At 33.4% G+C, this 27,500-nt stretch overlaps 2 protein-coding genes across 2 annotated transcripts in view; both read left to right on the top strand.

Annotated features, from left to right (window-relative positions):
• The first annotated feature begins 2,190 nt into the window (after positions 1-2,190).
• Positions 2,191-27,500, top strand: part of LOC145327913 (uncharacterized) — a 33,538-nt gene continuing 8,228 nt past the window's right edge. The window contains exons 1-12 of the mRNA XM_080171447.1: positions 2,191-2,324; positions 2,584-2,777; positions 8,861-8,931; positions 9,967-10,214; positions 10,353-10,470; positions 10,782-10,939; positions 11,316-11,398; positions 24,848-24,952; positions 25,370-25,484; positions 25,813-25,854; positions 26,195-26,278; positions 26,870-26,965. Of these exons, the coding sequence (XP_080027573.1) occupies positions 2,247-2,324; positions 2,584-2,777; positions 8,861-8,931; positions 9,967-10,214; positions 10,353-10,470; positions 10,782-10,939; positions 11,316-11,398; positions 24,848-24,952; positions 25,370-25,484; positions 25,813-25,854; positions 26,195-26,278; positions 26,870-26,965 (1,392 nt within the window). The 5' untranslated portion in view covers positions 2,191-2,246. The remainder of the gene's footprint in view (positions 2,325-2,583; positions 2,778-8,860; positions 8,932-9,966; positions 10,215-10,352; positions 10,471-10,781; positions 10,940-11,315; positions 11,399-24,847; positions 24,953-25,369; positions 25,485-25,812; positions 25,855-26,194; positions 26,279-26,869; positions 26,966-27,500) is intronic.
• LOC145317930 (uncharacterized) lies at positions 21,871-23,381 on the top strand. Its single transcript, XM_080159253.1, has 4 exons — positions 21,871-22,141; positions 22,381-22,437; positions 22,875-22,915; positions 23,253-23,381. The coding sequence occupies exons 1-4, from the start codon at positions 21,952-21,954 to the stop codon at positions 23,379-23,381; spliced, it is 417 nt and encodes a 138-aa protein (XP_080015379.1). The 5' UTR covers positions 21,871-21,951.

Below are 27,500 nucleotides of genomic sequence, written 5' to 3'. Positions count from 1 at the left end.
TTTTGCACATAAGTGCATGGACGCTCTACAATATGACCTCTCCACACGTACAAGGGAGATTACAACAAGAAACAAAACATGGACAACCTTTTTTGCATTGTTTGAGGTTTAGTCTCATGATTGATAATCCTGTTATATAAAGAAGTAAAGAAGTCCTAGGGGTCCCTAAATAAATGGTTAATATCCCAGCGACACCCTTCTAACAATAAAGGTTATTCTTCTAACTTTTATTTAACTTAACCTAACCTAAAATAAGCATAGAAAATACGTGGTCCAGAAACAATTCGATCATAAGATACATAACACTAGTTTCAATCAATTTACTGCTATGATTTTTGGACAATAAAACATTTATTTTCGGCAATTAAAAACTTTTGTCTTTATGTTGAATGCAATTCATTTAAAAATTTAATTTTGCATGAATAACAATCATAATATTTAAGACGCGCAAATTTAGATATTCAAAGCTTAGATTTTCTCACATTTGAAATTTATCAACATGACCATGGTTATAGAATATGTGAATGTTATGAGAGGGAAAAAATTGTCGTTAACTTAGATTGCTAACATGGCTCTCATTTATTCGGTCATCCAGTAGAAGGGGAAGGGATGGGGTAAAGTTAGTAAGATCTGGTGTAAGATCCAAGTAATAATATATGAATTGACATAACGATACTTTAATGGCACAATACCTACAAAATTGTCTGAATTAACATAAATTAAATGATGGTGTAAATGGAAAGAAAATTTACTCCAATTTTTTAAAAAGTTTATTATATAGTTTACAATATTTTTATTTAATGAAATTATGCTTTCTTGTTTATTTCTAACATTAACAATCAGGAAAAATAAATCATTTCACATTCTTTGCAAATAAAGCCTCAATTAACACGAAAAGTGTCTGTTTTTCATGATTACAAAAAATTTATATTGAATAGCTTGAAAATGATTTGAAAATACGTCAACTAAATGTCAAGCATTTTGTTTTACATACAGGGGCCAAACATTTTTCTTATAAACTAAATGATCAAATTTATAATTCTTTTCTCCTATCATTTAGGGGAGAGGGAGGGGGCAAATAAAGCCAGAACCATACCACGACTTTCATTTAGATTTATAAATGTAGCCTAAAACCATCCATGGATTTTTGTAAAGCTTCGCTAAGAAAAATGAAAACATTTAGCCATTAAAGGCAGATTCCTACTAATAATTTTCTTTATTGTTAACCTTAACAGCACAATGTTATACAATAAGAAAAAAAATTATGAGATAGCGTACCATAAAAAAACTTATTTGATGTTTTTTTGTGTAATTGTTCTAAGAGAATTTTGAAAAAATAAATCAATAAATTAAGAAAAAGAGATGAGGAGAATAATTATTATACCTATTTGTTTCAGTTTAAAGAATTATAGTTTTTTCCTAATTGTGCAAATAAATATGTTACATTGCTTACGTGTTGATGAGTAACGCAACAACGTATAAGGACATTAGAGAGCAATACTAGTCTACAAACTACTTACTAACCAATACGGCCTAATTAGGCTTGAGTACATTAAGCTGTTATAATAGCCCCTGAAGTCCAGTAGTAGTGAGCAAATGAATCGTTCTTAGTGTCAAACCATGCGCACGTTTCTTATTTATCGTGCGACGATGGCAAAATTTGATAGGATTCACTCTCTAAGGGTGGCTAATAGCCAAGGATATAGAAATAAGCAAATGAGGATAAAAATCATTGTGTGATGCTTTCTTCAGGTTAGGTTTGGTTAAGTAAGGCTCAGTAGAGCCCAAAAAGCTTCAAGAAATAATCCTTAAAAAGGGTTTAAGGAAACATCGTATAGTGTCCAATAAAATATGACGTCATACAATACAAATTACCAATGACAGGCCAGCATACAATTTACGATTGGTCAATTACAATGTATACTAAGCTATCTTTAGTTATTTGTATTGTATGACGTCATTTTTATTGAACACTATACGCTGTTTCGGGTTTAAGGTGTAAGGGATGATTATTTCATGGATAATGTACTTTTATATTTTGCTTATAAGATCATGTAAAATATATTAAATGATCTATTTACAAATCCCTAATTTCTGGCAAATATCGGAGGGGAGTTAAGAAATGTATAGTATAGTAAAATGTATGCAAAATTTTTAAGCAAACAGTCTGTCACAAACAGTCATAAACCACGGAGTTAAACGAAATTTTGTTAAAGTTATACTTCAAAAAATCCGCCAAATTCAAAATGGATTTGTTAGAAGATGGAGGACAGGACATTCAGGAATTTGGAGAGAGTGAAAGACGACGACTTTTAAACTCTCAGGTGATAATGTTATATAAGGGCAAATAATTTAAATAATTTCTCCTGGATTCTTTATTGACTTCAAAAAAAAATTTGATTAATTATAATTATGTTGAATGTAATATAGTAAATATTGGTTTTTAAAATCGCGCACCATTTGGATTTATAAAAAGCTTGTTTAGTTCTTATCTAGTAATATTATCATCCTTGTTCTTTATAGCCATAAAAAGACAAAATCTAGGATTTTTAATCAAATCAAATAATTAAAGTCTAATTTCAGTTATCTCTGAGATATCCATTGTTAAAAGTTCTAGAGGCTACTTTATACTCACAGCAGCTCCCATACCCATTAGCTGCTATTCAACAGCTACAAGCTGCTTCTCAGCAGCTTCTGGCTGTTTCCAGATATTCTGAAACCCAACAGCGGTCAACTGATGACTTAGAACCTTTGGATGTCACTTGTTCATTTTTGAGGTATAAACAAACAACATTAAATCACTAAATTCACATTATACGGAAGAAAAATGGGATCATATGAAGGAAATGAAGTCATTCCTAAAAAGGACAGAAATTCCCTTCCAAAAAGGACAGAAATCATCTTCCTTTTTCTCAGATATCTCAAGTATGGACAAAAATCACTCTTCTTTTTCTCACATATCTGAAAAAGAGGATAAAAATCACCTTCCTAAATCTCACTTATTCTTCCTAATTCTAAGAAAATTAATCCAATACCTCCAAGTTCTTCCTTATTCTCAGATAATCTACCTTATTCTAAGAAATTCATCCTTGTCCTTACAAATTCTCCCTTATTCTCAGATAACCTACCTTATTCTAAGAAATTCTTCCTTATTCTAAGAAAATCTACCTTATTCTAAGACATTCTTCCTTATTCTAAGAAAATCTACCTTATTCTAAGACATTCTTCCTTATTCTAAGAAATTCTTCCTAATTCTATGAAAATCTACCTTATTATAAGACATTCTTCCTTATTCTAAGAAAATCTACCTTATTCTAAGACATTCTTCCTTATTCTAAGAAATTCTTCCTAATTCTATGAAAATCTACCTTATTATAAGACATTCTTCCTTATTCTAAGAAAATCTACCTTATTCTAAGACATTCTTCCTTATTCTAAGAAATTCTTAGTTATTCTAAGACATTCTTCCTTATTCTAAGAAATTTTTCCTAATTCTATAAAATTCTACCTTATTATAAGCCATTCTTCCTTATTCTAAGAAAATTTACCTTATTCTAAGACATACTTCCTTATTCTAAGAAAATCTACCTTATTCTAAGACATTCTTCCTTATTCTAAGAAATTCTTAGTTATTCTAATAAGATCTACCTTATTCTAAGAAATACTTCCTAATTCTATGAAAATTCGACTCTTATACTTTTATATTCTGATTATTTAGTTCAGACACTATACAAGTGTTAATGTCCGTTTGTCCTACCGTTTCAGTGCTTCGCTTTTATGGATGTTGTCATCCTTGTTTTATATTCTGATTATTCAGTTCTGACACTATACATGTGTTAGTGTCCGTAAGTCCTACCGTTTTAGAGCTTCGCTTTTATGGATGCTGTCATCCATGTTTAATTTTGTTTATACTTTTATTATTTCAGGGAGAGAGGGGACAATGGTCTGTTTATTACACTAGTCCCCAAAGTTTTATTATAATGTTTTATTATTTGTAAGTTTATACAACTTTACGCACTTGAGTGAATTTTTATTGGTTGGTTAATTAAGTGTTCAGACGTTTCAACCAATAATTTTAATCTATAGGAGGGATAATTTTGTGCATCATTGGGGATGTACGCGCTACCGTGGTTTAAAAAGTATTACATAAACAGAGAATATTGGTGTTTGCAGAGAGCGAGAGAGAAAGGGGACATTGGGCTGTTAATTACACAAGTCCAAAAATATTTACAATAACATTTTCTTATTAGTTGGCTTAACAACTTTGTGGACTTTTAATAAATTTTAATTGGTTGGTGTATTAAGTTGAGTGTCCAAATATTTTAACCCCGAATTGTAATCTACAGAAGGGGTAATTTTGTTTTTTAACATTGAGATTTACATAATTTTATTAGCCATTATCTTAACCCTTTAGATCCCTGGGTATTATCAATTAATTCAAACGCCAGGTCCAACAAACCAAAATAACTGCCCAAACACCCGAGGTATTAGGTTAAGTAACACTAACACCCATCAGACAACCACCATTTTGATTGCAAAACCTTTGTCGGAGAAGTCCTAAATGGGATTGGTAATGAGTTGTGACTGTTTGGGGCCAAGGCATTCTACATACTTTAATTATTAATGTCGCGCAGTTGACATAGTAGGAACTATTTTTAAGCCTTTAGTTTTTATGCTGGTTAATTTGATTTTAAAGTTGTTTCTTCTCTGATTTTTCCAGGGATGTAAAGGGATAATACAATGGCCGTTAAATTGATGTACAACCCAATGATGATACACAAAATTACTCCTTAAAAATTTGTGGTTGAAACGTTTGAACACAAAAAATCAAAATTCACTATATTCCACAAAGTTAATAAGCCAACGAATAAGAATCATTATAATAAAACTTTGGGGACTATTATTGAACAGCCCATTGTACCCTCTTTCTCTAAGTAATTTCTCTTGGGAGAGTGGGGGTACCTTCCCCAATTTATGCAAAGGAGAACCAGAAATTGGTCTAGCAGTTAGCGAGATCTTTCGATATACATATATAATCACAGGTATTGACAGATATACACAAACACACAATGTTAATTTTGAATATTGACTAGTAGATGCGCTCCTCAAGGCCTTTAAGGGCACCTAAGGTGAGGGGAGGTCAACCCACAACCCTTAATTTAGTTTTAAAAAGGATGACAACATCCATAAAACCGAAGCTCTAAAACGGCGGGAAAGAAGAACATTAAAACTTTAGAGTGTCAGAACTAAATAATCCGACTATAAATGTGTTACTGTAAAAATGTTTAAACTGTTAAATACAGGATACAGTTTATATATATGTACTTTTTTATTAGGATTTGATAAGAGAGATGCCTTGCATATGATATTGTACCTTGTTGTCCTAGGAATCATTATTCCCAAAGTATGATGAATAGGATAATTATCCTATTTTATGAAGATGTAACTCTTTTTATACAATACATTTTAATTGGAACCGATGATCTGTTTAATAGTGAAACAATTGTCTTCCATTAATAAAATGTAAAAAAATAACCCATGTTACATATATAAATAAATCCTTATAATAAAGTAACAGGATGTCTCTGTGTTTGTAAGTTTGTTCCAAAGGATCTTGCTAACTGCTGAACCGATCGGGTTCTCCTTAACAGGGTAGCTTCTCATATGTCCCGGGAAAAAAACATAACTAACACAATCTATCAGCGAAAAAATATTTTTGGTAAATAGCTGATTTTAAAATAGATTGATAAGAGAAAAAAAATTACGTGTCCCTAGAGGCCTGTAGGGGCGTAGCCGCTAGTCCTATTATATAAAGTAGTAAGCATTTGTTGTCTGTCCCAAAGGATCTCGCTAACCGCTGAACCGATATTGTTCTCCTTTACAGTGAAGCTTCTTATAGGTCCTGGGAAGGTTTTAAACTATTTTTCGAGAGGGTGTCCTAACCCCCCTCTCCCCCCCAAAAAATATTTTTATAACTCTTTGGAAACTCAAATTTAAAATAGGATGAGGTCGACTTTTCCTTCTCCTACCAGTGCAGTGCCCCTAGAGGCTTCTAGGGGCGTAGCCGCTAGTATTATATAAAGTAGTAAGCTTTTTTTGGTCTGTAACAAAGGATCTTGCTAACCGCTGAACCGATTAGGTTCTCCATTGTAGAGAACCTTCCCATAGGTCCCGGGATGGTTTTAGGCTATTTTATATTTAAGCCTTGGGATGGTTTTAGGCTATTTTTCTTCCACCTCCTTACCCCTCAACAGAAAGAGTCTACTAGATGCCAGGGGCGCAGCCGCTATTCCAAGTATATAAAGTAAAGAAGAATATATCGCTAACCGCTGAACCGATTAGAGAACCTTTACATAGGTACAGGATGGTTTTAGGCAACTTTTTTATTTTAATTTAAGTCTAGGGATGGTTTTAGTCTATTCTGCTCTTTTCTACCCATTGAAATACAAAGCCCCCAAAGGCTAGGACCGCAGCCGCTAGTTTCATACAAATAGTTGTAAAAAAATCCGCATGTTTTGAATGTCAAAATAAACGAAAAAAGCTAACACATGGACGGAACGACCCTAATTATAGAAAACCTTTGCTTCCGTATGCAGTTTATGGGGTGGATAATATGTGAAAACCAGAGTTCAAGATCTAAGGGATAAGATAATGGCCGGTAAAATGATTTTAATTTCCAAGTTTAATTAATTAATTACTACTTTCGATTTATTTTTTTCTATTACCTATGTATTAAACTTTTACCCCCATTTTGGTTAAATAGTAAAACTTCAATGTACGCCCTTGAATTGATTTCATAATTATCAGCTGTTTTAGTTCAATCACTTCCGGCGAAAAAAATAAGTTGCCAACCTTCTATAGAGTTTGTACCACATAAATAGGAATGTGAAAAAAAAACATTACATTGGTTGAGACTAGCAGCTACGCCACTAGAGGCTTCCATGGACACTTAGAGTAATTAATCAAATAAAAATGTCTGACTCTAAGCCTGAGATTTTATTTTTGACAAGGAAATTAATTTTCTTCTGATGGGTAGGGGAGGAACTTTTTCTTTAAGCAATTTCTCTTGGGAGCCCAGACAAACATCCTGTTACTTTTATAAAAGGATTGATAATTACATATAGTTATTGAAAAAATATCAGTAAAATATACAAAATATTTAATTTTTTTTTGAAATTATTACATTTTGGTCTTGGTCTAGTATTTGTATGTGTTGGCTAGTGAAGGATTATAAAGACTCCTGTTCTTATTTTCTGCCATCCTGTTATTATAAGGTTTATTTCTCAGTAAAATTATGTTAATATTATCAATAATTTTATGAATAAAAACATAAACACTAAATGTCAAAAGATACAACCAAAAAAATACTGAATGTACTATTTCTTAAGATAATTTCATACTTGTTTTACAGACTGCGGTTCCTTCTATTAAAATGTACTTTATGAACATTCCACCTAAAAGTACAAACAAATATTTCAGGTCAAAAGATACAACCCAAACTTATCCTACACATCTTGTTCTGATATCCCAATAAACATAAGGAAATATATGTGAGAAAAACCAAGATTTTGAGAGAATAAGGAAGGTGAAAAGGCAGAATTTATATATTCTCTATACCTCTATTTCAGTTATGATATCCCAATATAAATTAGAAAAATTATCTGAGAAAAAGGAAGAATTAGGGGAATTAAGGAAGAACTTCATAGAATAAGCTAGGTTATCTGAAAACAAGAGAGAATTAGTAAGAAAAAGGAAGAATTACTTAGAATAAGCTAGATTTTCTTAGAATAAGGAAGAATGTCTTAGAATAAGGTAGATTTTCTTAGAATAAGGAAGAATGTCTTATAATAAGGTAAATCTTATTAGAATAAGGTAGATTTTCTCAGAATAAGGAAGAATGTCTCATAATAAGGTAGATTTTCATAGAATTAGGAAGTATTTCTAAGAATAAGGTAGATCTTATTAGAATAAGGAAGAATTTCTTAGAATAAGGAAGAATTTCTTAGAATAAGAAAGAATGTCTTAGAATAAGGTAGATTTTCTTAGAATAAGGAAGAATGTCTTAGAATAAGTTAGATTTTCTTAGAATAAGGAAGAATGTCTTATAATAAGGTAGATCTTATTAGAATAAGGTAGATTTTCTCAGAATAAGGAAGAATGTCTCATAATAAGGTAGATTTTCAAAGAATTAGGAAGTATTTCTTAGAATAAGGTAGATCTTATTAGAATAAGGAAGAATTTCTTAGAATAAGGAAGAATTTCTTAGAATAAGGAAGAATGTCTTAGAATAAGGTAGATTTTCTTAGAATAAGGAAGAATGTCTTAGAATAAGTTAGATTTTCTTAGAATAAGGAAGAATGTCTTATAATAAGGTAGATTTTCATAGAATTAGGAAGTATTTCTTAGAATAAGGAAGAATTTGAGGGAAAAAGGTAGATTTTCTTAGAATAAGGAAGAATTTGCTAGAATAAGGTAGGTCTTCTTAGAATAAGGGAGAATTTGTGTAATTAAGGTAGAATTTCTGAAAATAAGTAAGAATTTGGGTAAATAGGATAGATTTATTAAGCATAGTTGTAATAGTGAGGAAAAGGAAGAATTTCTAAGAATTAGGAAGAATTTGTAAGATGGTGGACAGAGGTCACCTTCCTTTAGTGAGAATTTGTAAGATAGTGGACAGAAATCACCTTCCTTACTGAGAATTTGTAAGAAAAAGGAAACTAAATAGCCTTCCTATACCCAAGGAAGGGAATTTCTGTCCTTTTTAGGAATGACTTCATTTTCTTCATATGATCCGAAAAATGAAATAATTATTCCTTGAAGGTTTGATATTTTGCATATTACAAGATAATATTTTATTTAGAAGAAAAAGAGAACATTCGCCTGATTTTATTAGGGATTCATCAGACAAAAGACATTGTGCTGTTGTAAAAGGTATTTGAAGTTTTTATCTTAAATTTAGTAGTGCAGCTTTTATACAATATAATACAGTTTAAAATCAGAATATAATCTAAAGGATCTAGGGAGTTAAGACTCAGGTATATCTACACAATATCGACTTTAAACAGTGAAGATTCATTTTATCTTTTCATTACATTTCATTCTATACCTATATAAGCGATTACTTTATCTGTTTTTTACCTTATGAATTATTTTCGACAGATTTTTTATAAAACGGCTTGCTTTATTGCATCAAGATCCATGACAGATCTATATAGGAAATAAACGTCTATATATGAGCTCGAGTCTTCCAATAGTAGAGTGTTTAATACTCATAGTGCTCCAAAAATCCATAATATACTCTCATTGACCAGAACTATAAGACCCATTATTTTACTCTATAAAGAATAAATTCTTTTTTTTAATTTCATGTTGCTATTTGAATTATACTAAAGTATTAAATTTATATTCATAAAATAGAAAATTTAAATTTATAAAATAGTAAATCAAAGAAAACTTAGTTTTAAAATAATTTGATACTAGCGCTGCGTCTGTAATGTGTTCAAATAATAAACTAAAATTTAACATTTAACTAAATATTTTAACCCTTTGAGGACGATAATTTGAAACAAAAAAATTCTAGGATCCTAAAATATTTTAAAGAAGGAGAGACAAAATTATAAATACAGTTTTAAATAAAAATCATGAAATTTAAAAAAGATGGAAGGAAAGGGAAGTGAGAGAGAGGGACATATAATCTCTAAAAAATGATGAAAAAACTAAACTAAAGTCGTAGTATTTTTTTTAAAAAATCTTTAAGTGTAGTAACTTTTTTGTAGTTGGGTTGATATTCAGTGGTTGGACAATGGAAGAAAAAATTAATATTCAGAGATAGGCCAATGGAAGAAAAGATTAAGATTCAATCTAGCCAATAGCGAGATAATTTTAGAACGCCGCCTCTAGTATAAAATATTGTTAGCTTTCTTACCCTGCTTCTTTGTAAAAATAACCTTGTTTATTATGTTTTAGATGAAACAACTTCAAATAATACTGAAGAAATGGCTGACATTGTTGATGAATCAAATGATAGTATAAACAATGTTGATCATAACAGCAACGAGAATCCATCTCTTGATAATAACAATAAGAAAGACAATGAAAATATTTCTGAAACAGATAACAATAACATTGCAGTTGATGAACATGAAAACGATGATAATTCAGTTACACATGATATAACAGAAGAGAAAAGTGATCTTAGAGAAAATTCGTTAAAGGTACATTACATTGTTTTAAATATTTATATGAAAAATAATACATTTTGATATCTGATCTTGAATGTTTGTTGATATTTTTACCATTTATTTTACCAATCTAATCAAATCCAACTATTAAACTTTCATGTATATTTATAGGATTTGTCATCTGAAAGTTTGACAGTGTCCTATCCCTTCTCCAGTTACCTAAGTCACGTGGCAATGGCTGGACACAGAAAGTCGTCCTATCTTCCACAGCTTAGACACCCTCCTATAGGTAACAATCTAATTAAATTTTAGACTTATCCACTAAAGCAAAGATTTATAAAAAAAAACTCAATCAATATTTAGAAGTTAGGAGATCTTTCCAAACTAACAGATTCACAGATACTATATCTGTGTTTCCAAAACCCTGAAGAGCTACCCTCTACCAAATATAACCTAACCTAACTTGGCCTAAAGTAAAACTCAAACATACCAAAAACTCCCCTCTCCCTCTTTTCAATTTCACCAAAAAGCTGAGTGGTTTCTGTGCTTGAATGAAACTTGGAGGTTAACCACAAAGTTAGGAATCTACATATCTTTTAGGCAATGTTCATTTTGGTCCGACAGCTGCAGCCCATCCACTGTTACCCAGATGCCCTCAGACCCAGATTAGACCACCAGGTTTACCCCTCTTGCTGGGAGGTCTGGGTCACTGTGTGGGTATCAGCCCAGGTGTTTCTAATTGTCCAGAGCTAGCTCAGGTAATAAAATATATTTGTCTATATGAGATAGAATATCAAAATGAACCTTTTTCTGCTTTTAGAGTCTGCTGTATTTAAAAATCAGAAATAACAGAAACTCAATAATAATTTACAAAAGTCCATATTTTTTTGTTTTTGGAGTAAAAATTATTTGTAATTTTTTAAACAATGATTCCAAAGACTATTAGTAATAGTACCATGATAATTAAATAACAAGTTGTAATTACATCTTAAAATGAATTGCATCCAATTTAGGCATCCTGCAAGATTTACAAAAAGATTAAGATAAATTTTATTTTAGATTTCTAGATTCTTTTTGATACTATTAATGTTTGAAATAGTTTTCCCTGATTTATGACAATTACTATTTATTTAGGTGATATGTAAGTTAGAAACAAGAGAACTTTGGGATAAATTCTTCAGACTTGGTACTGAGATGATAATAACAAAATCTGGAAGGTAAAATATCATTAGTATAATAGCCACACTGAGATGCTTCCTATAGTATGTAGTGCACTTTAATGTTTACTTACCTCATTCTAATAACGTAGTATATCATTGGACAATAACTTTTTTGATGTACAATGTATTTCATAGAATTCTGGGACTTGAAGAATAACCCTTAGGAACAGAAAAATATGGCACATGAAATGAAATATGACTACACACTTTTATAGCAAATTAAATGATTCTGGTTGCTAGATTTATTTATATTTTAATCTGAACAAAATAGGTTTACTACAATTGATTTATTCTTGGATCTTACACCAGATTATTATGTATGCTAATAAAGTAACTTCTGACTGACAAAAATAAATATCCCCACTATCCACACCTTTTACTCCATACCCTCGTCTACTACACAATTTAAAGGGTGGAATATTGAAGATATTTCATTAACTTGAATTAAACTATTTTGTGTTTGTTCACAAATAATGTAAATTTCTGGTGTTCCAACTGACAGGGAATTTTATCTGCAGTTTTACTTTTTAGAATATTTTGATTTTCCTGAGAGATTTCTCTTAATTTGAATATTCACCTCTGTCACTCACTCCCATACACTCTCAACACAAAGCTGGTTCCCTAAAATATGATTTTGCCAGTTTCACAGCATAATTTCTAAGTATCTCTGTTTGTAATTCTACTGTTTTTGATTGAAACAAACAATGATGGTAAGGATTTACAATATACAAAGTCAGTGAACACAAAAATTGGTTTAATGATAGAATTAGAGTTTATTAGAATGTACAAAGAGTATCAATCTAAAAAATAACCTACCTATTACTTATATACCAATAGTATAGTCTTTCATTAATTTGACTCTAGATCTAGTGGAAAATTTTAATTATTGATGTGTTTCTAAGGTTTTTATTTATTAAATTTATAGAATTTGCAGTTCTATGTGTGAACCAACGCTGGGTTTTCTTAATTCTAATGACTGAAATCTATTTAACAAAATCAACCTATGTAATGTTTATAAATTAACCCTTAAACTAAGGACAACATTTGTTCTTATGTAAATAGGTTTTTTAAATCAAATGTTGATTCTCTCTTTTAGTAGCGAAGCTACTCTTTAATTCGTCTGTCTGTCCGTCTAACAGATAATATGTAGTAAGTTCTGAAGCTGATATTTATTGTAAACGGCATATTATTTGTTTGTTTGTAAGACCAACGATCATTCATATTATTATTTCTTTGGTCTGTCGGTCTGCCTGTAGTGATTAAATGTACATTTGTATAACAAACCTTTTCAGAAAAGCTATTTGGGAGTAAAATTATTTTAAAATCAATTGAAAACGCATTGGCCAAAGAGAAAGGTGAAAATTATCACCATTCAAAGTAAAGACCCACCATCTAATAATATATGTATATATATTGTTTGACTAGCCTTTGTTAAGTTACTTGAAACATATAAAGGATTTCTAGCAGTTAAGAGTCATTCTTAAAAATCATTATCTACTAAATTAACGAAAAGACATGCATATGCAGCTTGTCACTTACATTCATATGAATTATGAATATTTGAATTTTTATTAAGGAAATAAAAAAGTAACTAATCATTTCTGGTGACTGCGTCCACTGTGGCTCTTGCAATATACTTGACAGCAGACAGAAAGTATGCCATTTACAAATAAAAGTGTGTAATAATCAACAGGCACAAAAAGACTGGTATATGCAACAATTTTTTTTATGTATAAACATGTATAAGTAGATATTTTCTTTATCTAATTAAAGTGACCTGATATTAGTTATTTCTCGCATCGTATTATAAACAGCTTTCCGCGGATATAGAATGTACAATTGTAGTTTCTTTAGCCCCGAGGTGCCGAAGGCACGGGCTAAAAAAATTGGTTTTAACCTTATGATTGTGCATTTTTATATTCGTAGAAAGCTGGATATAATACGATGCTATACATAGTTTTTTCGTATGGATATATCCATATTTCAAATATCCTTATATAGACCTTAATAAAGACTTTAATATAGAAATATATTAGGTCTTTACCTGTCCTTGCTTATGTTCTTATCCTTTTTGTTAATAATAACACGTCATGCGTCTGATTTTGAAGAAGAACAAACCATACTTAACTTGTTATGACGTAATCTATGGCATTCCCCCAAAATAGCTGACGAAATATAATATTCATATTTTTTCTTTTAAATGACCAAAAAAGTCATGAAGTAAAGAATCACAAACAAACAGGCAGACATCCTTTTAAACAATATTTAGAGTAATTTATTTGACCATTTAATTTTGACTTTCTCCCTGAGAAATCTCCCTTGTTGTCAATCTAAGTGATATTAATTCAAATATTTTGACACTTGATATTTATTCTTCGTATGGTCGAGGTGGTGTTACTCACAGATTTAAAGGATATCGCATAAGAAGAAAAATATATTTTATGATTCAAATTATTTTAAAACACAAATCTAGAATATTATTTTTATCAATGGCAAAGCTATTCTATAATTCAAAATGGATGCCGAACACAGTAATAGTGTCTGACTGATTATTACGTAACAAAAAAAATTAGCCAATGAGAGGCCGTTATTGACCAATGGTAAAATTTATAGTGGCCTCTCATTGGCTAATTTTTTTTGTTACGTCATAATCAGTCAGACACTATTACTGTGTTCATGGTTGTCCGTCTGTGCGTAAGATACGTCATAGGGGAGAGGTGAAATTCTAAGCAACTATTTAAGATAGAGTTTAAAAATTTCTTTTTAATATTCCATTATATGTCCCTGTATCCCTATAAAGTGTTAGCATTCACACTATAATTGCCTTCATTTAAATATTAGGATAGAGCATAGCTACTCTTTAAATCTTGTAATTTTAATATGATATCATAATTTATGAGTAGTAAGGTTTTTTTGTCTCAAGCTTAACTTAATAACTAATAAAGAAATTGCTTTATTAGCTTTAAGTATTGCTTTAGGCTATTTCTCTTTGAATACAGAGCCCTAGATACTATAGTGCAGCCACTGGTTTTTTCAGCTAATAAAAGACAGCAAACTTTTCCTTTGTCTTCAAATAATTTAATCGAAAATGATTTTTTTACCTCTAACCCTAATTTCAAAAAGCATTGTAAGGCAGCAAATTAGTAGTTTTCTTTATACAAAATTAAAATCCCTAGTTTATTTGGAAGTTATTATTTACACTTCCTATGCCTACTTATTATTAATTTACAATTGTGCTCAATGACTTTAATATTTTCCAAATAAATCATGCAACATTTTTTGTATTTTACTTTCAAGTTCAATATACAAGATTAAAGTCTAGGATATTGTAAGATTAAAGCTACTCTATAAATATTATTAGTAGGTTTATCTGTCAGGATGTCTAAATTTTAAAAAATACTAAAAAAAAGAAGGATATTGAAAGTAGAAATTTGAAATAGCAAAAAGCTGCTATGGTTAGAAACTAAAAGAAACTAGATTTATATTGGTTAAATCTGGAATTTTTTAAACAACTTGACCTTTTTTCCCAATGTGAACTGATTACCTACTCGTTTAATTAAATACATCAATAATCATCATAAATATATTAAAATCAACAAAACAAAACTTTACAAAACCATACATGTTTATTGTTGGCTTACTGTATGTTGGGATGTGTGATATAGACAGACTTACATAAGTTAATGATAGAGTAGACTTAATGTTCAATTCAAAATGCAAACAGATTTTTAAGTATTTATTATATTGGATTAAATGCAGTTTTTGAGTAAATAAGATTATATATTGATACTATATTTAGAAATGATTAAATATGTTAATAAGTCAAAACTACTGATTATTCAAAGCTGGATAGTTCTGAAGTAGCAGGATGTCTGTCTGTATATCAGGACACCAAGCAACAGGATGACTGTCTGTTTAATTAATACAATGTATTAATTAACTATGCACTTTGAAGGGGTAGAATATCTGCCTATGCAAACTATCTAAAGTAGTAGGATGTCTGTGGATAGCTGTATTGGTCTTAATAAAGACTCGAACCCAAACCAGATAATGTTCTGTGTTAGGACTCTCAATATCAACTGACTTAAATATATTTTCTCTTTATTCTTTCTGAGAGCAATTAAAGAGTAATTAAGAGTAACAACTAACATATGTCTGCAAACTTAAATATATGACATCACAACATAAATATATGACATTTACCCCCTTCTGAAACCATCCAGCTAAGCATGGTTTCACCATCCATCAGGCTGATCCAATAAACTGGGATCAATGTCTTCACTGGGTGAACCTACATCGAAATTAACCCCGGCCTCAAGTCCTTCATCTCCTTCACCCACTGGAGGAGGAGTGTTCAGCGCCCCTCCACCAACCTCAGCCGAGACACCCACTGTTGCCGCCATGACAGCATTACTCGCTGCAGCAGTTACGGGCCCTCCTACAGCAACCATCACAGCATCATTTACCGCTGAGGCGGTATCATTCGCAACAGCCACCTCTGCAGCAACCGCTGGCCCATCTGCCGGCATTGCCACCTCCATATCAACACCACCAGTGACCTGAACACCTCCCGAAACCATCATCACCCCGTTGTTAGCCTCAGCACCGCCAGAAGTTCCAGCCTGTTGCAACTGCCAATATGCCGCCGCCGGTAAGTCATTGTTTATTCTGCGCCGGATCTCGCTAAGCTCACTAAAAATATTAGACAGGTGCCTTTGCACCTCAGCCTCTTTTTGCGCCATCTCAGAAATAGCCTCTTGAACCTTAGTTCCCTGTCCTGCCAAAACACTTTCCACCTGTTGGCCCACCTGCTGTCCCAACTTGGTTGAACTACTTTCCCAATTATCAGTCATTGCTGTCTGTACACTCTGTACCATATAAGAAGCCTTTTGCTGTGCAGTAGTAGCCACCATTTGCTGCATCTCCGTATCGACCTTCCTTATACAGTCCATTAGATCCCTCTTATGCGAGGCCAACATATCTTTAATCCGATTATGACTGTCCGTCTGCCAAAGTTTCTGTGCAGTGTTCAAACTTTTGACTGATTCTCTTACAGCTTCACGAATTTTTTCCTCAATCATAGGCTTTAGAGTCACAGCAACAGAATTACTGATTCTACCTATATCTTCATCACTGAGCGGCGCCAAGCCACGTCTATCATTCTTGCGCTCAGCCTTATTTCTCTCAACCTCAGCACGTAAATCTGGTAACTCCCTCTTTTGTTTAGGCCCAAGAGAATCTGCCCCAGCAGGCCGCTTGACCACGCCCCTTCTGGAAGTACCTTCCCCAGCATCATTATAAGCCTTGCTGGCTCCCCTTCTGGAAGTACCTTCCCCAGCATCATCATAAGCCTTGCTGGCTCCCTTAGTCCTGACCGACCCAGCAGCCTGATTTGGCACAAACTTACCAAACCTGCGCCGTCCCTCACCAGAACCAGTATCTGCCACCTTTTCAGGCTTGTCCGTTGGAGGCTCAGTCCAACTGTCTAGCTCCAAACCACTCTGTTCACTAGGCAGACAATCCCTGGAATCAAGCTCAACCTCAAGGCTCACGTTGCCAACATCGTCTTCATCATCATACCCAGGCTCATACCTGGGCGATTCTACATCATACTGCCTCCTATCATCTCTTCTATACACAACATGCCGCCGATTAGCTCTACCAGCATCCAACATCTCAACAGACGGTTCACGCTTCTCCCGACGACCAGACGGCCGCTGATACCGCCTTTCGTTTCCATCTCCATTTCCTGATAATAATCAATAATTAAATATTAACATTTTAATATTTTAATATTTTAACATTTTTCATATATAAGACGACATTCAAAACGAAATACTTTACACAAATTATATTTATCAGGGATGCCAAATTTTAATTACTGTTTTCCCGATAACGCGAAAATTTAACGCAGTTACACAGTCTGCCTAAACAACCAACACACAGCAATCCAACAACCACCCCCGCAGCACCCATCACAGCCATAACAAAATGCTGCCAACTATTAGTCAACCAATCAATCGAGGTATTATACAAATGTACAAACCAATCTTCTGTAACCTCTACAACAAAAGCATTTGAATTAGCAGCCAATTCCGAAAGTTTAGCCTCTTCCACAGACTCCAACACCTGTCCTTTCTCTCCCTTATCCAACAGATGCTCAAAATTCAATGGTACCTTCAACCAACTATCCTCCAGCCGTTTAGTCTGAACCAGCTGCATTCCTGCCCCCTTGTTGCCTAAATATAATCCAGGTTTAACTCTCACAAATACTGGATTTTTCCTACACTCGACAACCATCAACAAGGAAACATTTTTAACTAATCTTGTGAACGGTTCTACAGCAACAATTCTATCATCCATGAACAAAGAAAAATGACCAAGATAACACGGCGAATTTGCTCCTAAAGTCACATTCAACCATCTTTTTTTACATACAGACACAAGTTCCATCTCCCCTAGATGTTGTACCAACAAATTTCCGACTTGTTTGATGTTGGAATGAAACAAATTATTCTCCCAACACCCCTGTTCTGCCTGCAAAATCCTTTCCACCTGATGATATGAAGACGTTAGCTGTAATAATAAAGCACCATCCTCCTCCTTTTTTCGCATCCAAGGAAAAAAATTCTTTTTAGCAGTTGTAATCCACAAAAATACATCAGGAACGTTGGTATGAAAATAATGCAAATCAGTCAGAAAGTCAGAAAACTCCACTTTTTTCCCCAGTTTCAATCCCAACGAAAACTGTGGAGAAATCGCCAACCAACTTTGGCCACCCTGATTATTAGCATCATCCGCCATATTAGAAAATGTAAACAAAGTTAAATTTACAATTTCAACAGTCCGAAAATAACTAAAATGACGTCTATCTTCCTGTGATTTATTGTGAACTATCACTCGATCAAGCCCAAGCCGCAGATCAGACTCCAGACAATGTGCACCAATGAACTGATCCTCAAGAAAACAACTGTTATCAGGTAACATTGAAATTTGTATATTTTTCAAATAACTTGTAATCTGAACTTCTTGAAAAGTATTAGGCACAAAGGTATTGTTTAAATAAATACCATCCCCTCTGCACTGAGGGTCAATCCCATACGTCATCATATCATCATACAGAATGGTACCATTTATGAAATAAGTCATTGACTGGTCATAAAACGCTACAGGCAACCGTCGTCCATCTATGTCTAACACCCTCTGTTCCTCCATCCTTTTACAATCTTCACTAGAAATTAACTCATCACTACTAACAACAGCTGGTGACCCTAAATGTAAGTGGCTATATTTGCCACAATACCAGGTGTGAACCGTTCTGTCGACGTGACATTGTACCGCGGGCAAAAATCTCACTCCCACTTTTTTTAACAGATGACCGCTGATTGTTCCATTAAACTCATGCTGACCAAATACTGTACATTCTGAAGCCCTCAACTCAGGACCGTCACCAACACACTCCTTTACTAGCACAGGTATCACATCAGCCCCACAGGGTATCAAACACAATCCCCAAATTAAAAAATATTTACCTGATTTGAATTTATTATTATGACCAGACATTATTAGCTGATAACTGTTCACCAATTCACCCGCAAATATCAACTGATTTAGCCTTTCATTGCAGGACAACTTTCCACCTACTAGCTTTGTCAGCACATATTTGTTATTAAAATAATCAAATAACAATTCATGAACTCTTATTATAATATACTTTTTTAATATTTATATGTATTTATATAATATTTTTTTTTCAAAAATAATTATTATCAGCTCTCCTTTCCCTACTTTCTCCGTCCTCGAGTTCCTATCTGAACATGTACCACAGGACCCCCTACCTGAGATCTTAACTTCCTCCCAGTGTCCCATAAATATTTCGCCACCCGTGATCCACTTTTCTTAATTGTAACTAATCTTTCAGGTGAAGATTGCGGCGGCGCCGTAGTCAAAAACGACTGTTCCGATGGAAGCTCAACCTCGTCAAAATTACCCTCAACTACAGGAGCAGGCACCACAGATTCATCTGTCACTCCCACCTCTACTCCTTCCCCTACAGGTATAATTTCTCTATTAACGTTCCACTCATTTCCATCCCCTGAAACTCTGTCATTATCAACCTCAACCTCACTCTCCTTCTCCTGAATCTCGTCACTCTGTCTTTCCTCTGCCAATTCAAAACCATCATTTTCAGATGACAAATACACAACATCTTCACTCTCTCTCTCCTCTACAGTTTCTCTCTCTACAGGCATATTGTCAACCTCCAAAAATATCTCATCGGACGGACAAATTTCAGGTAAAGGAAAAACGTTAAAATTAACCTCCTCCCCTAAAACCTCCGTTCGAGCATGAATTTTTCGAATTTTATCCCTAGCCACAACCTGATTTTTCTTGATGGGATTATTCCCAAAAGGTGCCAACTCATACAATGCATCCGAAAATTTCTTAACTACAATAAAAGGCCCTCCATAGAAAGACTGTAATTTCTTGGACACGTCAGTCTTCACAATATTAAAGAAAGCATAACAAACATCTGTCACTCTTAATGCTTCCCTCTGTACTCTGTGTTTATTTTGAACCTCTAAATATAACTTGGATTTTGTAGAAATTCTCTTAATTACATCCTCCATATTTTTCAGAAATTCCAAATACGACCGCGAGGATGAAGATTCAACAGACGGGACTGGTGATAGAAAATCGAGGGGAATACGTGGCTGCCGACCGAAAACTAGAAAAAATGGAGAATATCCAGTTCTAGTACTCTTGGAGCAGTTAATCACCAACGTAGCCAAAGGTAATTTTTTAGCCCAGTCCTTTGTTCCATGATTTTCATCTACTTTCAAAGCAGCATACAAACTTTGATTTTGCCTCTCTACAGGATTCGAATTTGGATTCCTGGGGGGAATTAGGACAGTATCCACCCCCAATCCTTTCATCACACCTTTAAACACACTGCTTGTAAAATTTGTACCTCTATCCGATCTCAAAGCCCTAAATAAACCATAGGTAGGTACAAAATTTTCCAATATAGCCTTTACAGTTGTTTCAGTTTTAGCATCAACCAACGGACATGTAAAAACATATCTAGAAAAAAAACAAACCATGATTAAGACAAATTTAACCGTCTGTCCCTGATGATAACATGGAGTCCAAGGACCAACTAGATCCACTGACATATTAGCAAAAACTTCACTACTTTGAACAGAATGAGTTATAGGTGAAACATGTTTAGGATTACTTCCAGCCTTTTTCAAACATGTAATACAACTTCGTATTCTCGATTCCACAAACTTGTTCACGCCAGGCATAAAAAATCTCTCATTTATTTTACGTATTGTCTCCTGCACACCTCTATGTCCAGAACCATATCCACCATGAGCTGAATCAAATATATCATTGTATAAAGAAAGAGGCACTACAGGCCTCTCGACAAAACCCCCTTCGGCCAAAGGCTGTCTGAAAATTACAACCCCCTCTAGCACATACATATGGCCAATAAGATTGTACAATAGTTCTTTTCTGCCCGATAACTCCGCCCTCTCATAAGACGACAACTGTCTCCTTTCCAATATCCATAACCTTATTTCATTTAGGATCTCGTCCTGCTGAAGACTACTTTGCCAGACAAACTCAACATCCGCCTCATCCTCTGCAGAATGTACCTGCATAATGGAATAGATTTGATCCAGAAATGGTGAATCATCCAGGTAAGGGTCCAAAATTTTATTATCTGTCTCTCTACACTCCTGGCAATCCTTCAGTCGATGGTCCTTACAATCTAACTCAGTTCTCGACAAATAATCTACATCCACGATAAAAAGATTAGGATTATCCCATTGAGGATAGCCTTTACACATTTCAGTCTTGAACATTTCCATAAATTCAGTCCATACTCTGTTCAATTCTTCTGTCCACTTTATTATAGTGTCATTCCTGTGACTATCCAACATGCACGACCTCTTGGCATAATCAGCAAAATATCCTCTGTAATAATTAGTAAATCCCAAAAATTTCTGCAACTCCTTCCCTGTTCTAGGCTTGCCCCAATCCTTAATCCGTTCCAAATATGCAGGATTCATTTTCAATCCATCGGCACTAATAATATGCCCCAAATAATGGCATTCTCTAGTCAATAAATCACACTTATCTAAATTCAATTTCAGGTTGACCTGCCTAAGAACTTGAAACAGTGCCTGCAGATGCTCTACATGTTCCTCTGGACTTGATGAAAACACGATCAGATCGTCCAAGTAACTGATACAGAATCCATACATACCTGGCAGGATAGACAGCACCTTATCCATCAGAGCACAGAACAGGCTGGGTGCATTCACAACCCAAATGGCAACCTGTTAAACAAATACATCCTGTTTGCTGCACTAAAAGCTGTCAACGGTTTAGAGTCTTCATCCATAGTCATCGAATGGTAGGCAGCTGTCAAATCAAGAGTACTGAACACCTTACCAGAACCCAGCTTCGTCAGATTATCAGAAATCAGTGGCAGCGGCCACGCCACCCGCTTAGTCACGTTGTTCAAATTGCGGAAATCGATGACAAACCTCAACTTAGCCTCTGCTCCAGGTGCAGCCTTCTTTTTCACAGCAAAAATAGGACTAGACCAATCCGAGAAACCCTCCTCAATAATGCCGGCATCCAGCCATTTGGTTAACTGTTCTTTCAACTTAGCATCGTACTCTGGATTCAATGGAATATTTCTGGCCTTCACAGGTTTAGCTCCAGGTAACAATTCTATATTATATGTCATTAATCTACAATCACCAATATCTGAATCATTCATTGAAAAGATATCAAAATTTTCCAAACAAATTTTAATAATCCTAGGTTTCAATTCTGGATTTTCCTTAATCATCTGGTTTTCATCTAACTTCAATTTTTGAATAATAAACTGTACCCGTTCATGCATTTTTTGCCCCGACAACTTTTCTGGCTTATCCAACTCATTAATTGTTTTATTACAGGTGACATCTTGATTATCCATGATGAAACAATGCCCCATCTTCACATTTCTCAGCAAGGTAATAGGTTTTATTGACGCATTAACTACATTAACCACGCAGGACCCATCTTTCCGTGGCTGATACACCCCCTCAATAATCATAATCCCATTGCCACTTGTCATCTTAGAAGAATTAGGGGACACGTACCAAAGCCCATCATTCTTTAATCCAGTCACATGCACCACAGCGGTAGATCCTCCAGGATAAAAAATAGTTTTATCCAGCAACTTCACATTATACTTCGTTGAATATAACTCTCCAAACCCACCCCCCTCCTTTATCCCTGGCAAGGTAGGTTTAGATGGAATTTCAGAATTCATTCGTCCGGACAAAATAGGAATTTTCTGTATCTCCGCCACCACCTGTTTCTGTAAACAGGAATTAATAGGGACAGATTCCCCACAAAATTCAAACTTATCCTCATCCAAACAAATATTAATTTTATTCTTTTTCAGGAAATCAGATCCAAGATTTACCAACCTACTCGTCACCTCAGGTACATAAAATATCTCCGTAAACACAGCTTGAGTTCCAGCAAATCTAAATTTCAACACAACATATCCAATAATATTAACTTTCTTTAAATCTACTGAATACGCTGATAATTTAGCAGGACAAAACTCAATTCCATGTTTATCAAGAATTTCTCTAGATATCAAAGAATTAAAATTATTTCCTGTATCAATAATTCCTAACTCCTTCACCGGAATATCAGCCCCAGGCACAAAAAATTCTAAATCCGCACAAATAGGCATTTTCGTTATCTTCAAAAACTTCACAATCTCTTGAAAACACTAGTCATTATAATTAATTAATATATCCATATATTTTAGATATACATCATTCCACTACACAGCAGTCAGCCCCCCATCTGTCTCATACAAAAAACCGCTAATATCCCCATCCGCTGGCAATTGCGCCACCTTTTTCTTATTAGTAGCCAAATCAACATCATAACCTAACTTCTTATGCTCATCAGAGTTCTTAAACTCTTTCACCTTATTCTCCAGCCGTTTATTCGCCGCCGTTAACTTATCCACCTGACCTTTGACAGTCGTATGCTCCTTCAACATTGCCCTAACATATTTTTTTATGCTTTCAGGCACAACGTCATTCTCCACCTCGCCCAACGCCAACTCCACATTCGCATTGGCACCTGCACCAGCATCCTCAGCCGCAGCATCCTCCTCCTCCCAATTTTCGGGAGTTCCATCATCATCCTGACTGTCAGTCTCCCGAGGACGTTTAGGCGGCCGTCCACGCTTGCCTTCATTTTTACCCCGCTCTCCTTTTTCACCATCAGCCATATCCGAGCACTAGAACTAGATCCGCCGTGAAATTTAGATCAGAAGAGTTAAAGAATGAAATTCCACAGAAACCTGAAATATAAATCAAGTTAAAAATATAAAAGAATAAAACAAAACTGTGAAAAATCCGAGATAAAAAAATATCTCAAAAAGTGATTGACTCCAAATTAAACACCACTTCCCCCACCCTTAACTCAGCAGCAGGTCTAAATAACACGTAGCACAATAAGACTGCGCCAAATGTGATATAGACAGACTTACATAAGTTAATGATAGAGTAGACTTAATGTTCAATTCAAAATGCAAACAGATTTTTAAGTATTTATTATATTGGATTAAATGCAGTTTTTGAGTAAATAAGATTATATATTGATACTATATTTAGAAATGATTAAATATGTTAATAAGTCAAAACTACTGATTATTCAAAGCTGGATAGTTCTGAAGTAGCAGGATGTCTGTCTGTATATCAGGACACCAAGCAACAGGATGACTGTCTGTTTAATTAATACAATGTATTAATTAACTATGCACTTTGAAGGGGTAGAATATCTGCCTATGCAAACTATCTAAAGTAGTAGGATGTCTGTGGATAGCTGTATTGGTCTTAATAAAGACTCGAACCCAAACCAGATAATGTTCTGTGTTAGGACTCTCAATATCAACTGACTTAAATATATTTTCTCTTTATTCTTTCTGAGAGCAATTAAAGAGTAATTAAGAGTAACAACTAACATATGTCTGCAAACTTAAATATATGACATCACAACATAAATATATATGACAGATGTATCGTGTTCGAGTCCGGACCACACTGCATCTTACCGCTTCTATGTTATGACATTTATAAGAGAAGGGCGTGTAAATGTCTTGGCCCATAAATAGGGGCAACTTGTTATCATGCACATTTAGGACTTATAGACAAGGGTCGTGCAATCAAAGGGTTGGTTATTTTGTAAAAGAGCTATTTCTCCAATTATATAGTAAAAGGGGTTAAAGGAACGCTAACGTATGCCCGACTGACACAAATGAGCACAATATCACTTTAAAGTAATATGACTAATTTTTATTTTTCAACTAGAATTTTTATTTTTCTAGACTCTTTTATTTTCTATTACTAGGAGAATGTTTCCAACACTGCGGATAAGTTTTGCCGGGTATCTAGACCCAACAAAGCAGTATGATGTGCTTCTAGATTTTCTCCTTACTGATGATAAAAGATACAGGTTAGAAATGTCGTCTTTGTAAGTAAGTGTTTTTAATGTTTAAGTTTTTCTTATTAAAAAGCATTAAGTATATCAATTTTAATCAAAATTCATGTTAAGAATGATTTCAAAGATTAGGTTAATGATTCAAATTCCAATGCAAACAAATATAATTGATTTGTTGTTAATTTTTTTTCTTAGACGACGACATTTTGATTGTTCAATTATTAAAAACTAGAATTTTGGTATATATTTGTTATATATACAAAGATATTTTTAAAACATGAAAATAAAAATACTTTGTTTTGCTAATTCATTATCTAGGATTTTACTATCTATCACATATAAAACTTAAGATATTTTTTTCTCTTTATTTTTGTGGTTTTTGTCTTGATTTGTATCTTGTTATTTTACTAAAAATATATTTTGTACTTAAAGGTACGCGTATCACAAGTCTCGATGGTTGATAGCAGGACGGGCAGACGCTGCCCCTCCCCACAGAATTTATACACACCCTGATTCTCCGTTTTCTGCCAGACAACTAATTGGACAGGTAAATAAAAGTTTTTTAATATTTGGTTGATATAAAAAATCACGAAACCTCTCACAAAATTCCATTATATTTTGGGAACGTTTAATGTAATATTCAATAGAGTGCAAATAGAGGAATGCAGGTCTACTCAATTTCTAATTTTTGTTTATGCACTGCACACCCCTTTCGCACGCCTTTACTTTTATATGTATCTAACTAAATTGACATTATTTATAATCAATAATATTGTAAAAATTAGAAATTGATAATGTTATCATTTTATGTGTAAGATTGTATTGCTCTTTTTATATATTCTGTTTAATTAATCAATAATATTAAAATTATTTAGGTCATTTCATTTGAAAAGGTAAAACTGACTAACAATGAGAAGGTAAAATATTATTTTTTATTTTGTGTTAATTTCAAAGCTACTCTAAAGGCACAATCATCAGTTGTTTGGATTTTTCTTATATGATATATTTTCTCGATAAACATAAATTTACACCTAACTGGGTTTGCACCTACTTTATAAAATGGCTATAACATAGCTTATATTAGGTCAAATGGTTTTTAAATCGATTATTACTGTCTAGTTAGGTAACTATAGTCCCACAGTGCTACAGGTTTAGGTATACGGTTGATTCACAATATAAAAAAAAAATATTATATGAATTGATTTTTTGTTAAGATTTTTTTTTATTAATCAAAATCATTATCTTGTTTTGTTTTAGGATAAAACTGGGCAAATAGTTTTGAATTCAATGCACAAATTTCAACCAAGAGTTCATCTAATTGTTCATTCCTATGATAATAAGGTAGGTAGAACAATGAAAAAAAAGAACAATCATCTCCATATATTTCAGCAAAAAGAACTAACTGCTTAATTCAGTGGTCACACCCAAATCGAGCACTGTAACTTACCCACCTTATTTTTGGAATGAATTGGAAATAAGGCTTGGTATTTTTTTTCTTTTGCATAACCTTTGCCCCTGCATGGTCTATACCTGCGGTGCCCTAACCTAATCCAAAAATAATCAATAAACAAAGGAAAAACTTCCCCCTGCCCTTTTTGAAATACATTTCAAAATAAGGGGGGATTTTGTATTCGAGAATGCACCTTGAAGGAAATTGTTTTATTCTTTATTACCTTTTCAATTTTTTGTGGATATTTCAGAGTCAACTTAATGAGATCTCATTCAAATTTAAGCAATTTAATTTCATTATCGGATATTATTAATACTTAGTAGTTGCGCTGAATAAAGATTTAAAACTTTGACCTTTCTTGCTCCTTGTTAATATTTGAATTAAAAGACCAAAAGAATTTTATGAGCCAGAAATTGAGGCAAAGAAATGAAAGTTTCAATTCTACAAGCAAAATTTGCAATAAAGAACATTACTAATTTCAGGTGGAGAGTTTATCCGATTTGCATAAAGTGGGCCACAAAACATTTGCATTCCCAGAAACCTGCTTCACTGCTGTCACTGCTTATCAAAACCAATTGGTAAATTATATTATATACATTAGGCTGGCTCATGATTTAGCCTGATATGTGTATTCTTCTTCCATGGAAAATGAGTATAAAGCAGTGAAAGAACCCAGGGATTATATGGGATAAGACAATTGTTGATTAATTAGGGAATAAAACCATAAAACATACTTCACCCCTCTGCAGATTAAAATCATTTGGTTTAAAAGTATGAACCAACACATTAAGATTTAAGTTTAAATCTAACAAATGAGATAACGTGCCTATAACAAATTTGAGTACCAATTTAATTTACATACCAATGTTCCATCCCTTCCATTCTTAACCTGGGTTAGATTGTCTCTAAATGTCAATATCTTTACCTAACTAAAGCAAGTTTCTAGAAAAATCTGAATTAATTTTTAATTTGAACGTGGCTGATTTAAATACATACACATAGAAATTAAATACATGCATATACATTATACATATAGGGATTCATACATATACATAGATATTTATGCATCTTCTAAATAAACATACTTGCCAGTAATATGCAACCATAGAGAAA

Source organism: Acartia tonsa, chromosome 1 (assembly GCF_053477335.1).
Source record: "Acartia tonsa isolate MP-2025a chromosome 1, ASM5347733v1, whole genome shotgun sequence".
Classification (NCBI taxonomy): Eukaryota; Metazoa; Arthropoda; class Copepoda; order Calanoida; family Acartiidae; genus Acartia; species Acartia tonsa.
Note: the sequence above shows the minus strand (reverse complement) of the source record. Positions and strands in the feature narration are given on the sequence as shown.

What these genes read in the sequence shown, in the direction of transcription:
- LOC145317930 (XM_080159253.1), top strand. Translation starts at nt 21,952, where the DNA reads ATGACAAACCTCAACTTAGCCTCTGCTCCAGGTGCAGCCTTCTTTTTC. An exon ending in CTTCACAGGTTTAGCTCCAG is followed by an intron (nt 22,142 to 22,380) that starts GTAACAATTCTA and finishes GTTTTATTACAG; the next exon opens with GTGACATCTTGATTATCCAT. An exon ending in TCTTCACATTTCTCAGCAAG is followed by an intron (nt 22,438 to 22,874) that starts GTAATAGGTTTT and finishes ATTCTTTTTCAG; the next exon opens with GAAATCAGATCCAAGATTTA.